General features: G+C 40.1%; 1 protein-coding gene across 2 annotated transcripts in view; it reads right to left on the reverse strand.

Moving 5' to 3' along the window:
• Window positions 1-15,848, reverse strand: part of clpxb (caseinolytic mitochondrial matrix peptidase chaperone subunit Xb) — a 23,844-nt gene extending 7,996 nt beyond the window's left edge. Inside the window, exons 1-10 of one of the 2 annotated variants that reach the window (XM_081356513.1) lie at window positions 15,183-15,848; window positions 14,977-15,044; window positions 14,646-14,715; window positions 13,045-13,199; window positions 12,840-12,960; window positions 10,347-10,498; window positions 9,995-10,154; window positions 4,417-4,458; window positions 3,490-3,666; window positions 1,407-1,571 (exon numbers count right to left, since the gene is read on the reverse strand). In XM_081356513.1, the coding sequence (XP_081212639.1) occupies window positions 1,407-1,571; window positions 3,490-3,666; window positions 4,417-4,458; window positions 9,995-10,154; window positions 10,347-10,498; window positions 12,840-12,960; window positions 13,045-13,199; window positions 14,646-14,700 (1,027 nt within the window). In that variant the 5' untranslated portion in view covers window positions 14,701-14,715; window positions 14,977-15,044; window positions 15,183-15,848. Of the gene's footprint in view, window positions 1-1,406; window positions 1,572-3,489; window positions 3,667-4,416; window positions 4,459-9,994; window positions 10,155-10,346; window positions 10,499-12,839; window positions 12,961-13,044; window positions 13,200-14,645; window positions 14,716-14,976; window positions 15,045-15,148 lie in introns of both variants that reach the window. The other variant, XM_081356514.1, reaches the window with a different exon arrangement.
• Between the last annotated feature and the right edge of the window lie 1,224 nt (window positions 15,849-17,072).

The raw sequence follows: 17,072 nt of genomic DNA on the forward strand, positions 1-17,072 counted from the left end.
CGTGAATGAAGATCTTATCACTGCAACGCGATTTACTGATGCATAAACAGTGTTGAACGACTTTGAGAGAAAGATTATCTGTCTGGACTTGAACAATTACACATCAGAAATTCACATAACCCACTGGTTCTCCAGAGGCTCGGATGAAGGAGCTAAACAAATATTTTTGTGTTCATTTGTAGTTACATCCAAACACTGAACAACTGCCATGCTTCGTTCGCTCGTCTGCAAGCCACGATGTCTCTCGAGGAAAAAACAATATCGCGCTGGATCTAGATAACACAGTGTAAATTATCGTTAATAAAATCACTACTTACCGCTTGCGGGAATATAACGTTAGTTGAAATTGCACCCTTCGTCCGTTTGAGACGCCGAGAGAAGCCTGGCTGCTTGATATTGTTCCAGGTTAGAAAAACAGTCCGTGGTGAAACGGGCAGAGCAACTAACAACTTCGAATTAAACTGTAGCGGTATCCGATTATAGATAGATTATAGATAGATTATAGATAGATCTGCCATTTTCTCTATGATCCTCGCTTGTTTCTTCACCTGCAGAACTTCCGATGATTCGGCTGTGCAGTTTCGCCTGGCACTGAGCATGGGCTGGCTTATGCAAATATTTAGAGGCGTACATATTAATGATCCCAACTGTTGCGTCACAGTTGGTGTTATGTGGAGATTCGCCTGTTTTACAGGGGTGTTTTTCAAAAACGAGATTTAAATAAGAAAGAGAAAACTATGGTGTTTGAGACTCACTGTATGTCATGTCCATGTACTGAACTCTTGTTATTTAACTATGCCAAGATAAATTCAATTTCACATTCTAGGGCACCTTTAAGGCATGAAGATTTTTTTTCACGAAAAATTTATTTACTACAGGGGGACTTTAAAACAATATCTAAAACATTATTCATGGCATTGCAACTGCATTCATGCCACCTCTGAGCAGCATCAAACAGTGTTTAAAGACATCTAGATGCAGCTTGTGCCACTGCAATGCAAAGATGGCTTTTTTTGATACTGATTTCATTTGATTGAAATTATTTATTTAATTTAATTTATTGCTTTATTTATTTATTGCTTCATTTATTGCTTATATTAATAAATTTGACAAAACATGACATACATTTAATTGGAAATTAGAAAAACTTTGCCTTATAAAGGTAAAAAAAAGCACCTGAAAATCAATTTAAGGGAGAAAATATTGTCCCTTAATGAAACAAGCGTGACTGCAGTGTAAGTGGAAGAGAGGGGGTTCGAGAAGGATGATAAATGCCACAGGGGGTTCGCCACTCTAAAAAGCTTGGGAACCACTGGTGTAAATGAACGGCCAAACGCATTACAAAGTCTTTAGTTGAAAACGGTGTCATGTTGAGGTGTTGTTAAGATGAAGTGTGAGAGTCTGACCTTGCTGGGCTTTCTCAACAGAGTAGTTGGCATCCTGCAGAAGTTTGGCAATGACAGATTCGATGTCCTCGCCTACATATCCCGCCTGGGTCAGGGTGGTGCAATCGCAGATGGCGAAGGGCACATCCAAGCATTTAGCCAGAGTCTGAGCCAGCAGGGTTTTACCTGGTTCAATGTGAACAATATCACGAAAGGATTAACACAATTTCAAGCTTCAATAAACATCAAAATGAGCAAATTTCATTCATTTGATTTTTTTATTCAGACATGGCACAGATTATTTTTGCTGATAGTGTAACACTAGTTTTGAGGTTTTCTCTCATAGAGATTAGAGCATGACACTTTTAGCAGTCCTCTTGCTCAGTCTTGTTCTTGTCCTGTCTTTAATACTACAGTAGTGATAAAATATTATGAAAGGATGAATCAAATAAATTATTTATCCCCCCCCCCCAAAGAAAAAGAAAATGAAGCCTATTTTATGGCCATTAAGATTTTTTTGCATTATTTTCATAGAAATTAAGCACATTTCTCCTAAATTCCTAATTATCATGATACATTTTTTATTAATTTTTTATCATTACTGCAATACAAATCCTGTTCAGCACAACATTTGCAGCAACATATTTAAGTTGTTGTTGTTGTTTTTATTATAATTAACTTTAGCACAACAAATATTACCATGAGTACAATTTAAATAACATTTTCTATTCCGTTACGGTAATGAAAATATGAGCGGAAGTTAGCTTAACTGTCATAAAAATACAGAACAGGGGAAAAAAAAATCTTAATGGTATAAATTTCTTTTAATTTTTCAACATGAAAATGTTCATTAATGCTTCGAAACATTTTCATATTTGTGGAAAATCCTTGGTATTTTCATAAGGTTCACATAGGCCTGTCACGATAACAAATTTTGCTGGACGATAAATTGTCCAAGAAATTATCGCGATAAACGATAATATTGTCGTTCTGAGACCATTTTCATTTCATATAATTATAATGGCATAATAATGCAGGTACACCTTTTCAACGATCTATAAACTTTTATTTCTAAAGAATATTAAACATTGAAAACGGAAAACATTTTAAATATCCCAAAAAATGAACAAAACAACCAAAAACAATGAAAGCAATGGACTCTTAGTGTCTGTTAACAAAATAAATGTCTGTTAATAAATAAAATGAAACAAAATTGCACTTCAAAAAATATTAAACATTAGGCTTTAGACATTATTAAATAGTGATACATTCCATAACAGGCAAAACTGACAGTTAGGACCTTTGTAAACAAATAAAAAAAAGCCTCAACAAGCCATATCGCACAATTTTGCACTGTTACTCCTGTTACTTTGTCCTCCTGTCACTTTGTCAAGTGATTGTGTACTGTCGGGAAGGCATGCTACGCACTGAAAATACTTGGTTAGGATTAGGGGTGAGGAGTGCGTGCGTATTACACGCCATAAAGAGCGTATCATATGCACGCAAAAACTATTTTTGGCGTATAAATGGCACGAGAAATAACATTCGTGGTATAGATACGCATTTTCATGTGATCGGGCTCGCTGTCGCAACTCACAACTAGCGTCTTCTCTCTCTCCCGGCAGTAGCCGCAAACACTCCCGCCGGCGCTTTCCCATACAAAGACCATGTGACTGAGCGCCGCGGCGCCGCCTTCTCACACAAAGACCATGCAACTGACAACAAGAGGGTTCACTCCTCCTATACGCTAAAGAACCGAGCGAGAGTGGTCATCCAGTCTCTTTGGTAGAGAGAGAGAGACGAGGAAAACAAACAAGCATGCAAATGGAATTATCGCGGCCGGAAAAATTATCGAGCTCGTTTTTTTTTATCGTGCGATTAATCGACTTATCGACTATCGCGACAGGCCTAGGTTCACAGTAAAATATAAATTGGATAAATATTTATTAATATAGCCATTTACGTTCAGGCAGCTATTAATTTAAATTGTAAATGGCAGGTCCTCGTTCCTTCGGGTTGTCTACAAGAGGCTATGCACCAATTATTGTAAAAAAATGTCCACAAGATGGTGCAATAAAGTGTTATGTGGAAAACCTGTACTAACCTGATCCAGTAGGTCCCAGCAGCACAACATTGCTTTTCTCCAGTTTGATATCAGTGTGGGTGGAGTCAAGCACGTCGCCGCCCCTTTTGTCTTGAGGAGCTTGCTGATTGGTCTGCTGCTGAACCGATGCACCCAGAGCGTTGCCATGGGGACTGATGCCAGCGATCTGAAGCAGCTCTGAAAGAACAGCGCCACCACTTCACTTCATCTCAATCCAGTAAAGCATGTGTAGTTTTGAAATAACCAAACACAGATGTGGCTGAGATTTTATTTCCTCAAAGTTCTACTTTTGGTCAAGTATGGAATGTGCAAATTTTTTTTAGAGTAATTTTTTTTGTGTGACATTTTACAAAATATCTAATTGTATTTTATGGAAGGAAAAAAAAAGATAATTACTAATAATGGGGATACTATTGCTTTAACAAAGATTTTAATTTAGAATCTATTTTTCATAAATAAGTCACTTTTATACCTGAGCTGACACATATCTTCATTTCATATCTCAGGATCTTAGGCTAGCTGTCACTATTACTCAAACCATAATGACGTCATCAGACTGGCCTAGTTTCCAGAGCGTGTCCAGTATGAGCCAGACTGGGAGCCCTCCTACTGGCCCACCTCCACTCTATAAATAATGTGTGACATCGGAATGGGCAGAGACCATGTGCTGGCCAAGCTCAGACAGTAACTAGGACACTGAAACACTTTATCTAACTTTATGGAGGCGAGCGATGAGCCCAACTGATCCTGAAGCGGCCCGTATCGTTCACAGACGGCTGATATGTGTACATAAACAAAAAAGCCATGTTGTGTCTTATAATGTTTGTATAACAAACCAATACAAAAGGGTCACTCCAGAAAATCGAAGGTGTTTCCTCTGATACGTTATTTTATGTAAAACGTGAAGTACATTAAACAATCACTTACTTGTAAACCGGTATTCATCTTCACGCCTTCTGATCTCTAATTCTACAGAGAGAAGGACAGTCAAATTACTAACACCACAAAGTATAGTTGTGTAACAGTAACAGGGGAAAGGTCAAAGTGTGACAGCATATAACAGTGGTTGTCAAACTTTTTTAAGAGCAACCCTTTTTTTTAATTGATGTGACCCATATATAGGCGTACAACCATTTACATTCAAACAAGTCAAGCCAAGCATAAAAATACTTGTATAAAACTGGGCCAAAGGCGCATTTGACTTTATTCTGCTTTAAGCCACTAGATGGCACAAAAATTCAGCTCAGCACTTTTCTTAACAACCGCTTCTGATGATGCACTGGCGGATCCTTGCTGCAAAGTTGATTCTGCACTATTTTGATCTAGCTATATACACAAGGATGCTAATTAAGCGGTTAACCGACAGCAAGAGTTTTAACAAATTAATAGCCTACTATTGTTTGCTGCATGCTTAAAAAATCCCCTACAAATATTTTGTTTGTTTTTTAGAGAGAGAAAAAACAAACAGGTAAATCACATATAAGTGGCAATTTATTGCATTAAGAAATAATACAGATAAATAAATGTTATAATGTAGGCCTACTACAAACATTATAAACAAAATTAACATAGCTATAGGCTATTTTAGTTCTCACTCTACAAGAAATCCTTTAAATGTAACAGTATTTAGAACAGAACAAGAATAAAAAAATATACAAGTAGACTAACTATAAACAAGCCAAAACAAAATAATTTAAAGCAAAACTGAAACAATCAAATAAATAAATGCTTCTTGAACTTTCAATTCATCAAAGAATCCTAATTTTTTTTTTATTATGGTTTCCACAAAATTTGAAGCAGCACAACAGTTTTCAACATTGATGATGATGATGATGATGAATGTTTCTTGATCATCAAATCATCACATTAGAATGATTTCTGAAGGATCATGAGACACTGAAGACTGGAGTAATGATGCTGAAAATTCAGCTTTGATCACAGGAATAAGTGTTTGGGGCCATGTGCTCTTATGTGTGTCTCTTGAGTGTTTGGGGCCGTGCGCTGAGCGTTTGGGACCGTGCGCTCTTATGTGTGTGTCTTGAGTGTTTGGGGCCGTGCACTCTTATGTGTGTGTCTTGAGTTTTTGGGGCCGTGCGCTCTTATGTGAGTGTCTTGAGTGTTTGGGGCAGGGTGTCTGGATCCTGACACTTCTGTCTAATCTTGGTTTCGGTGTTGGGGATCTGACATCCATGCTCCCTGCACTTCTCTCTTGTGTCTTGTTTTCTGTTTGGGCACATGAGAGATTCGCGGATTCGTCTGCCATGTGCTCTTCTGTCCCTTGTGTTTTTGTGAGCACATGGCTTCTGTCGTGTTTGTTTGTGATGTGCTCTTCTGTCATTTATTTTTGACGTGCATTATGCATAGGGAAAGAAACAAGGCAGGTAATGAGGGAGGACAGGTGGGACATTATGCAAATTGATCTGTGTCTGTTTCTGTGTACTCTTCTGTCAGTGCTCTTCTGTCAGTCTTTAGTCTTGAAAACAACCTTTGCTTGGAGAGAGCCTTTCCCTTCAGCTTCCCACCATAACAGACAAAGAGCTGGTCTGAGGTCCTGAAACGTCTAAGTAAGCACGGAGGGCGCGTGCTGGACAGAGCAGTGCCAAGGCTGGGTCTGCCTCCTCCAAGGGCACACTGCTTGAACCTGGTCTCGAAAGGGAGTGGTGGGAACCTTGGGCGCATACCCAGGCCGGGGTCCTAGGATCACGTGAGAATAGGCTGGCCCGAACTCCAGGCACGTTTCGTCAACCAAAAATGCCTGCAGGTCCCCTACCCTCTTGATGGAGGCAAATGCAACCAGGAGCGCTGTCTTCATTGACAGGAACTTAAGCTCGACTGATTGTAAAGGCTCAAGGGGAGCACTTTGCAGGGTGGACAGAACCAGAGCGAGGTCCTAAGAGGGTACAAGAGGAGAGCGAGGAGGATTTAGTCTCCTCGCTCCTCTCAGGAACCTGATGACCAGGTTGTGCTTCCCCATGGACTTACCTTCAACTGCGTCAAGATGTGCAGCGATAGCGGCAACATACACTTTGAGGGTGGAGGGAGACAGCCTTCACTCCAACCCATCTTGCAGGAAGGAAAGCACAATACTGATCGGGCATTTTCTGGGTTCTTCTCGGCGAGGAGAACACCAGGTGACGAAGAGGTTCCACTTCAACTCGTAGGCATGTCCTGTGGACGATGCTCTAGCGCAAGTGATGGTAGACATGCCTGGAAACTTGTTCTAAGGGCACTCCGGCCCGTAGAAAGCTGAGGTTCGTCCATGGGGTGAAGGTCTGACAGCAGGTCGGAGTAACTGGTACTCGGAGCGTGTCTTGTTGCCAGAGCTGAATATGAAGCAATGCGAGTGACCGCAGAAACGGTCTGTGTCGAGAAAGAATGGAGAAATGAAATTAGGCTTCCTTCAGGTCAATCGCTGCAAACCAATCCTGTGGCCGCACACATTCGAAAATGCGTTTGGCCGTGAGCATCTTGAACGGAAGCCTGTGGAGGGATCGGTTCAAGACGTGCAGGTCCAGGATTGGCCGTAACCCACCAGTTTTCTTGGGTATAATGAAGTAGGGGCTGTAGAAGCCGGACTTCATTTTGGCTGGAGGGACAGTCTTGATCGCACCCCTCGCCAGTAAGGTGGCGACCTCCGCTCTCATGACAGGGGCATTGTCACCGACCATGGTGTAGCAGACTCCCCGGAAGCGGGGAGGAGACCGCACAAACTGAATCGCGTATCCGAGCCTGATGGTTCTCGCGACCCAGCGGGACAGGTTGGGAAGCTCTAGCCAAGCTTCCAAGAACTGTACCAGCGGGGTCATGCAAACCACAGACGTACCCTAGATGGGGCAGTGAGGCGGAATGACCAGCCCGGACGTGGGAGGCATAGCGTCCCGGTGTGGGGGCATGGTCATTTGCCGCGTCCTGACAGAGGCCAGGGAAGGACCAGCGTTCCACGGGGGCCTGCTCTGCCAGGGGTCTGGCGACAGAGGGGAAAGAGAGTGGCGAGGCTAGTGAGCGGCGCGCACTGTCATCCGAGACCTCTGGTGGCTCAGAGATGAGCGTGTCAGTTCTTTCTTTAACCAGATTGGGGTGCTGCCCGCCATGGGTCAAGCAGCGGGGAAAGGAAAACAAAATATTCTCGGGGGAAGGAGTGGCCCTGCTACCATCTTCTGTGAAGAACTGATCGCCTCTCTGAGCAGCCCATCTCAGGGGCGCCATTTACCCTGGTGAAGGCTGCTGCTGGGGCCGAGCGGAAGAACTGATCGCCATCTCTGAGCAGCCCATCTCAGGGGCGCCGCTTAGCCTGGTGGAGGCTGCTGCTGTGGCCGAGCGGGAGGGGCGGGAGCCGCAAGAGGGCGCCCTTGGCGGCGAGCAGGCTGAGGGTTTTGTGCCGATGGCTGGGTGGAGGCAGCAGCGGGCCATCGGGGCAGAATATGTTTTATCGCCTCAGTCTGCTTATGGGCGGTCGAGAACTGTTGGGCGATGTCCTCGACCGCCCCGCCGAAAAGGCCAGCCTGGGATATGGGAGTGTCGAGGAAGCGGGTTCACTCGGCATCTTGCATATCGGCCAGGTTGAGCCAGAGGTGTCTCACGTTTGTGGACATCACCTTGCCCAGGAAGCGTGCGTTCACCTTCGTCGCTCAGAGAGCGAGGTTGGTGGCGGCACGCAGCTCATTAAAGAGCCCTGGGTCAGTCCTGCCCTCGTGCATGTCCCTGAGCATCCGTGCCTGATAGATCTGCAAGATGGCCATGGCATGCAAAGAGGCGGCTGCCTGCCCCGCAGCTCTATAGGATTTCGTGACGAGAGTCGATGAAAACCTACAGGCTTTGGAGGGGTGATTAGGGTCACCACGGGAGGAAGCGCTCTGAGGACACAGTTGCATTGCAACAGAACGTTCCACCGGGGGAACCCCAGTGTACCCTTTGGCAGCGGCCCCATCGAGGGGAGGAAAGGCGGAGAAGGTCGCCGAGCAATTGCGGGAAGACAATGGTGGCTTCCAGGACCTTGTGACCTCCTCAAGAACTTCCGGGAAGAATGGTATTGGGAGCAGGCTAAGACCCAAAAACCAATCGTCCAGCCACGAGCACTCAGGACAGGGTGGAGGGTTCCACTCGGCGCCCGATGCTTACGGCTGCCCGGGAAAGCATGGCAGTCAACTCAGAATCTGACTCGGAAAGTGCTGGCACGCCCGAAGGTGGCAGCACAGCCGGCATCATCTCCCGAGGACTCCTGCCCACCTTGTGATGCTGAAATGTCTAAAGATTCTTAAAGGTGCAGTAAGCGATTTCTGAAAGAAACTGTTGATATTCGAAATCAACCCAAAGAAACACACTCTCCCTTCATTGCTCCGCCCCCAAAATACACAGACACACAATGCCTGAGTACATCACACAAAGGGTGAAATGCACGCAAACATGTTTTTCGCGCAAATACTGAACAAATGTCAAGAAAGAACAAAAAATACACATCCAGTACACAAAAGTATCTATTCTACAAGAAATAGTTTGTTGTAAGTCACCAGCAGCACAGCAGCTCCAATCAAACAATGACACTAAAAACTGTCCTGTTACTAGATCTAATATTACAACAACATCATTGGTTCAGTGAAACATCAAAACCAATGTTACTCACATATGGAGCAGAAACAACACAACCTCTGCATCTGTTTTTAAGCCTTCCCGCTTAAGTCTCTCCAGCGCTGGAAAGCTTTGCTAAAAATAACGTGGGTCCTAAAGCTCATTCCTGATCATAACCCTTATTTTCAGTGATATTCCTCTGAGATTTTCTCTTTTGTACTGTCTCTCAGCCATCTCTCTCTCTACAGTCTTTCTTCTCTCTCTCCTCACCCATCATGGGAGGATACACTTCTCACTGCTGATTGACTACAAGCGTGTTGTGCTGCTCGGTCTGATCCACTTTCTACAGCGTTTCTCAGAAATCGCTTACTGCAACTTTAAATCAAGATGAGAGCAAATATAAAGTCTTGTTTTCTTTCATCAAACTAAAGCAAGTTTTTGATTAAAACAACAACAAATCTGCTAACTGGCTCATAAAAATCTACTTAATTCAAAAGGAAGTTTTCACAACTCATTGACAGATATTTGTTCTTGCTTTAATCACAAACTCACTTAATTTTGTTGCATTTTTCAAGACTTCATTTTACATTTGTATCTCAACTAATTGAATCAAAGACGTCTGCATTGGAAAACAGGACAAAAATACTGAGGAAGACATAATTTTTTTGCAGTGCATGCAACATTTAATTCCATGACTTAATTAATTTAAGACTTCCTGCTCTGGTTTAAGACCCTTTTAAGACCTTAATTTGAGTGAATTAAGACATTTTAAGACCCGTACTACTGTCAAAAGACTAAAATTAGTGATAACATTTTACAGAAAGATTCAATTTGTTACCATTAGTCAATGCATTAAATATCATGAGCAATGAATAACAATTTTGACAGCATTTATATATTGATTTTATGAATAAATGCTAAATCATGATAAAATACAAACCTCTGGGAGAGAGAGAACTCTGTTTCTCTGTTTCCGCTTGCTGTCGGCCCGCTGCTGGGAGGTTGTTGTTGATCCGTTTGTAATGATTATAGACGGCAACTGACAACACTTTCTTGGCATACGACTGGCCAACAACAAATTTGTCAAGGTAGGCATAAATCTAAAGACGTTGAGACAAAAGAAGCCCATGTCAGATCTGTTTACTGCATTTCCAAGATTCAATTCTAAGAACTGCTGTCACAGGATTGGCTTTTAGAAGTTTACTTTCAAAAAGTTGATTTAATAACACAAAAATGAACTAAGTTAATGCAATAATAATAACAGCACTGTGTATGGTGTGTTGGAATCGTACCTTTTTAGGAGGCGGAGGGGGTTTCTGAGCAAATGCAAATTTAACATGCTCAGAGCTCTCTGCTTCCTTGTTCAAACCTTTCTTGGAGTCAGTCTCAGACAGAACCACAAAGAAATGATGGCACTTTTCACATTTCACAAACCGTGTGGAGGCTGTATGGAGTAAAGACAAGACAGATATTCAGTTAATGTAAAAACACAAGTGATTAGCATAGATATGAATACTAGGGTCCATTTGGAAATATTTGCATTCTGTATTTAACATAGTTTGAGCAGTTAAAGGGTTAGTTCAACCTCGTGTCGTACCAAACTTGTAAGATTTTCGTTCATATTCAGAACACAAATGAAGATATTTTTAATGAAATCTGAGAGCTTTCTGGCCCTCCATTGACAGCTACGCAACTACCAATTTGACGCTTCAAAAAAATTAAAAAAGATCGTAGAACTAATCCATATGAATTGAGCGGTTTAGTCCAAATTTTCTGAAGAGACATGATCGCTTTATATGATGAACAGGTTTATTTTTGGCTGTTATTCACATACAAACATTCATCAGATTAGTTGTGAGAAAAAGAAGCTCAAAGCATGTTTGCTTGACGCATGAGAACCAATGAGGTTCATTCTCGTGTTACGCATCACGTTTGAGCTTCAGCAAGAACCAATGAGGTTCATTCTCGTGTTACGCATCACGTTTGAGCTTCAGCAAGAACCAATGAGGTTAATTCTCGTGTTACGCATCACGTTTGAGTTTCAGCAAGAACCAATGAGGTTCATTCTCGTGTTACGCATCACGTTTGAGCTTCAGCAAGAACCAATGAGGTTCATTCTCGTGTTACGCATCACGTTTGAGCTTAAGCAAGAACCAATGAGGTTTATTCTTGTGTTACACATCACGTTTGAGCTTCAGCAAGAGGTTTGTTCTCGCGCGTCATGCAAGTTTTGAGCTTCTGTTTGGGTTCACTAATCAGTGTTTTTATGTGGATAAAAGTCTAAATTAAATATGTTCATCATATAAAATGATCGTGTCTCTTCAGAAAATTTGGACTAAACCGGTCAATTCATATGGATTAGTTTTACGATTCTTTATGAACTTTTTGAGGCATCAAAGTTTCAGTTGCGGGACCCAGATTTTACATTTGGCATCATGTGGAGATAAAACACATTAGTTTTTACAAAATATAATCAAAACATCCAGGTCAATGATGCGTTGCTCACTCTTTTTCCTTTACATGGTTTAAATTCTACATTTTTATATTTTATTGTAGGAATAATGTTTAAAAAAAAAGTAGTTAGTTAATAGCCCCTTTCACATGTACAGCCTATACTGGTAATGTTAACTGATCATGTGTGAACAGCACCTTTTCAAAAAATACCAGTAAATCAGTTCTGGTCATTTCCCAGTTTGAGAAGTTGTAACATTACCAGTAAATTATTGGTATGATGCCGAGTGTGAACAAAGAATGAAGATTATTGGTGTGAGCAAGTACAAGGTCAAAACGCGCTGACGTAAGAACTCTGCTTTGGGACAATAATAAAGCTCTGTCGAAGCTGTTTATGGTAAGTTGTGTTTCTGTGTGAACCAGCTGAAGGGAGTGGATTTACAATCCTCTTCTAGTATTTTATACAGTAATGAATTGGAAATCTTAGTTTTCTAAAACCAGTGTGTCTATTCTGATATTTCTTACAGCAGTGTCTGTATTTGGTATCTGAGAGGTGACTGTGGATCTGACCCATGTCAGGAATGCAGTGACAGTGTTTACTCATTTACCCGGCTTACAGAGAATAAATATGTACTTGTTTTGTAATTTGATTAATTCGGTTGTATGAGCAAATTACTTTTTAGAAAGAGAATTGTCAGTTTGAACTTTATTCTGCTGTTCTCATGATATCTGCATGAGACATGTCAAGACAACTGTGTCGAAGGTGATGAAGGTCAATGTATTCACACACTACATGTATTCATAAACACATGAATACTCCGCATGAGTAATTCTTTTAAGGGTTTATATCACCATTGGTCACTGTATGTTAAACTATGAGAGTAAATCATGTGTAGAAGTTTATCTCAGTGCTCTGTGTGGATGTAGACTTCATGTTCTGTTCCAGTGAAGTCCTGACTCAGCCTTGAAGGGAAAAATATCGCCTATGTTTAATCTAATTGTGTATGCGGGGGTTGTTTACTATTATTAGACGCATGTTACCATTATAGTTATTATAGAAAATGTTATCACTTTTTACTTCATAGTTACACAACATTAACTTTTGTTAAAAATGGCATTCATATTTTTACAAAATCAATTAAAACCAACAAACAGATATTTCTAGAACATGGCACATGTGTTTTAAACTAGATTTTTCATTCCTTCCATCATTGATCTGCCCTTAAAATGGCAACACTGTAATGCACAAGAAAGTGAATGCTAATATGTAATCTAGTACTTTATTTCTATGGTTATTACTAAAACATAATGCACATCAAATACTCGATACTTACACACTAAAGTCTCCACATGTGTACAAGGATCTCCACATTTGGGACACCTCAGCTGACTGCCACCCTTCCCTGCACCCCCACCGCCTGACGCCCGCTTTCCACCCGCCTCAGTTACGCCCTTCTGCAAACAGCATCAGCAGCTATGAAGACTTTATACATCCAACAAACATTCACGTAAATGTAGAAAACTCGATCAGACGATGACCTTTCCGCCGTCGCCATCTCTGGGTGAGCTTTCTTTAGAGGCGAAACACACTGCAGTTTGTGAAAACGATCGGTTGAGCACGAACAGAGGTAGATGAACTTCATCACACACTGGTCTAGTGAGGCTGAAGAGCTGAACATGCGAACGAGAGAAACCTGCAGAAGACACCCAATTAAATCAGTTCGATTACACTTGATGGTATTCCGTTATAGAGTTTGTTATAGACCACTTGTGAAAAAGAAGTGTGCTTTAATTGCACTGAATGTGTACTTGAAGAGTACTTCAAAATTTAAAAGTGTATTTACAGATAATATAATAATAATGAAATAAAAGGTCACTTAAGTGTACAGAAGATAGTACTTTCATGACTGTGTTTCGTAACACACTTTAGTCTTTTAAAAATTGCACTTTGTAATGTCAAATTAATAGTTTTACTTTAAAATACATTTTAAATCATGGTTACAGTGCTTTAACCATATTTTAAAGAAAATAACAGTACTTATGAAATTATATATTTCAATCTTAAGTGGGTCAAAAACGAGCTAACTGCATTTAATATAGATTTTAACTATAATACATTTTTATTTAATTTTAAGTGTCCAAAACATTTAGTTCACAGATTGTATGTTATTTCCAAAACAAGTACTCTTTGTTTAAAGTACGCTAAACTGTATTTCTATTTCACACGGACTACCACAAGTTTAAACAACATTGTAATATCTTGTACTTGTATGTTATTGATGCTACAACCATCACCTCAGACACAGACAAAGGTCATAAAAACATAACAATCGTGAAAACAACAAAAAGTCAATAAAAGTAGACCCTATTAAGAAACACCACTACTGTACAGTATAAACACTATAATACTGTGATGTAAACATTAGTCGTAATGAATGTATGAAAGAATACTAATACTAATACTCTGTCTGTTGATTTATCTTGTGTTGGCTGTGTTTGAAAATGTAGAGCTGCCTATCTAGACATCTTTGTGGATATCATAGGCAACTTTTGAGGATGCCAATGACTGAATGTTCAAGCATGTAAAGCACATACTGATATTTAAATGTTCTAATTGAATAATTAAGCATGTCAGTGATATTCAAATGTTTGTATTGAATATTTGAGTGCAACTATGGTGCAAAATGTTAGAATGCTCAAAAATACTTTGAATTGAATGACGGAGCGCAGTAATGCCCAAAAATACCAGGATCCCATGCTGCATATGATTGGCAAAATGCTTTTAACTGAACATTTACATTAATTATTAAAATTATTATGCAAGCATTACTTTATTAAACTGTCGATTTTATGTTAGCAAAAATGCTGGCTAGATAAGCAGCTCACTAGGTTTTGACAATCTATGTCAAGTAAACACATGATGTCCCTAGAACATCTGTATTTGGTTATTGTTTAGGCTTTGTTTTTTACAACAATACTTTGCATGCAGGTGTTTTTTTTTTCTTTTTAACACCCTGGTTGTCAATAACTGGGAACTAAATACTGTTAGTCGGGCTTCAGAGGCAAAGATAAATGTAGCCTACTTTAACAGATTTTTTGTTTGTTTGTTTTTTTGAGTGTTAAATATATGGTTGACTCACCTTTATGAACTGACTTTATAATCACCCTCGCTGCAGGTCTGCATGAACAGGACATATTTCAAAAGCAGATCTGGTGAGAAAAATAATAAGAGTCCAGATTAAATACTCACATAGGCTACAGTATTACTTATATAATGCCACAAATAAAGTAGTGGCAAAGTGCTGTTAGATACAAGTATAATTCAATCATTACAAGGCCTATAACTACACGACGTGTCATATATTGTATTAAATGAAAAGTTGACACCAACATGTATAGCGTTAATGCCGAAAGCAGTGATAAGACAGTACAGTGCTGAACTACACACGCGCTAACGGCAGACATACTTACTGGAACTCACTGTCCGAGTTTCCTCTAAACACGACTTCTCTCTCACGACTCGAGTCTGACACTAGGATCTGAGCAGAATAAAAGGTTTAAGAAGTTTCATGCCAAATGTCAGTGTCTGCGGGTCTCATAAAAGATGTTAGATGAAGTTTGGTGTTGATCAGTGTGATATAACCTCTGCTGTCATGAAGTGTGTCAGCGTGACGTACATAGCTAGATAGAGGTCTGTTTGTGTCACGTGATCGTGAAGGGGCGGAGCCTTGAGCCTGGCTGTTTCCTGTGAGGCAGAAAGTTCATAAACGTCCTCCAGGGGGCGCTTGAGAAACACCGCATCAGAGAATGTCTAATATGGCGAGAAGTTTCACTCTCACTACACTTCTGGCTTCTGAACTGGTGGCAGTTCCACTCTGATTCCACATGAGGGCGCTCACAGGACGAGTGCAGAATGAATGGAGGTCAATGGCGGTATACCAATAAAAATCCACTTTTCTCAGGATATAATTTTTTGTCTAGTAATTTGAATGTTGTATTCGAAAGGAGATGCAAAGAAATTACACACTGCTGGGTGTTAGATTTTTTAGAGTCACTTATTTGCTTTAAAAAGTCTTTCAAAATGTCAATGACGTCAGAATGCTGACGTCATTAGCAGAATGCTAGCGTGTTATGGGCAGCAACAACAACTCAACCTGTAAGAAATCAAAACGATATAAGTACTCGTTCATTCATTTCGACCTAAAACCCATGTTGAACTTGCAAACTCTACAATCAGATCTGAGATTTCTTACCGACAATCGGGTGAAAGAGACACATTTAGCCGTCTAGCCTCATTGACTCCCATTCATTTCGCACTCATGGCGATCGCTCCCCAGTGGAACTCTGGTGGAACTACAACCAGGCTCTCCGTAGACGGGCTCTGACCGCATTCTAATGTTTTGAAAAAATAAAAAAAATAAACAAATCATGTTTTGCTATTATGAATATTCTATCGTTTTGAAATCGTTTAAATAGTTTTTAAGGAATTTTTATTTATTTGATAAACAAATGGGAATCCACTATCTGCGAAGTGTTTTTTTAAATATAATCACAAACAATCCTGATTAGTTCACTGCGATCAGCGCTGAGAAAAGTAACAGTCGCGACGTGACAGCGCCGTTTATTTCACACCTGAATAATAGTTCAGTCATTTTAAGACAAAATGGGGGTCAACCTTGAATAAATTGCAACCGAAGCAAACTCAACTGATTTTGTATCCTCAATATATCCTGAGTAAGGAAAAAAACAAGTCCCGAAGAATCCCATTAGGGGAAAGTTTCGAAAAAGACCCAAGCCATTCATTATTTTCTAGGGTAAAAGGGTAAACATTTTAACCTTTAAATATCACCATGAAAATGACTGAGTTCATTACTTACATCAAGACAAACAAAAATTGTATGAAAAGTTTTTTGAAATTGTTTGAAATTGAAATAGCCCCAAACCCCATCTCTGCAATAATATTTAGGCTGGTTTCTAAAGTACTTCTTCCTGCCTCTATGTATTAATGCTCATGGGTAGCCTAAATGGGTTCCATTCAGACCTTAACATCAAGTATTTTACTGTTACGTGTCAACAAGATTCAACAAGACATTTTCACCTGGCTATACCCAATGTTTAGATCTGTGGTGGTATTTATGCAAATTAGCATATACGTAATTAGATTATGCACTGTTTGTCCATGCAAACAATTTAAAAAAAACTTGTAATATATTTTTTGTTTGTCTTGATGTAAGTAATCAACTCAGTAATTTTCATGGTGATATCTAAAGGTTAAAATGTTTACTCTTCACGTAAAGAACAGAATGAATAGGGTATATTTGGGTCCTTTGCCGAAACTTCCCCCCCCCCTGGATGGGATTCTTAGGGGCTTTTTTTTCCCCTTACACAGGACATATTGAGGATACAAAATCAGTTGAGTTTGCTTCTGTTGCAATTTGTTCAACCTTTTTTCATAAAAATGACTGGACTATAAATGTATACTGTACTAATGAAATATTTCTTACAATGATGGGAAATTAATGATGAAAAAGAACCAAGAGTCATCATACAAAATGACAAAACTTTAT

The sequence above is a fragment of the Scardinius erythrophthalmus genome, assembly GCF_964197995.2.
Source record: "Scardinius erythrophthalmus genome assembly, chromosome: 24".
In the NCBI taxonomy this organism is placed as follows: Eukaryota; Metazoa; Chordata; class Actinopteri; order Cypriniformes; family Leuciscidae; genus Scardinius; species Scardinius erythrophthalmus.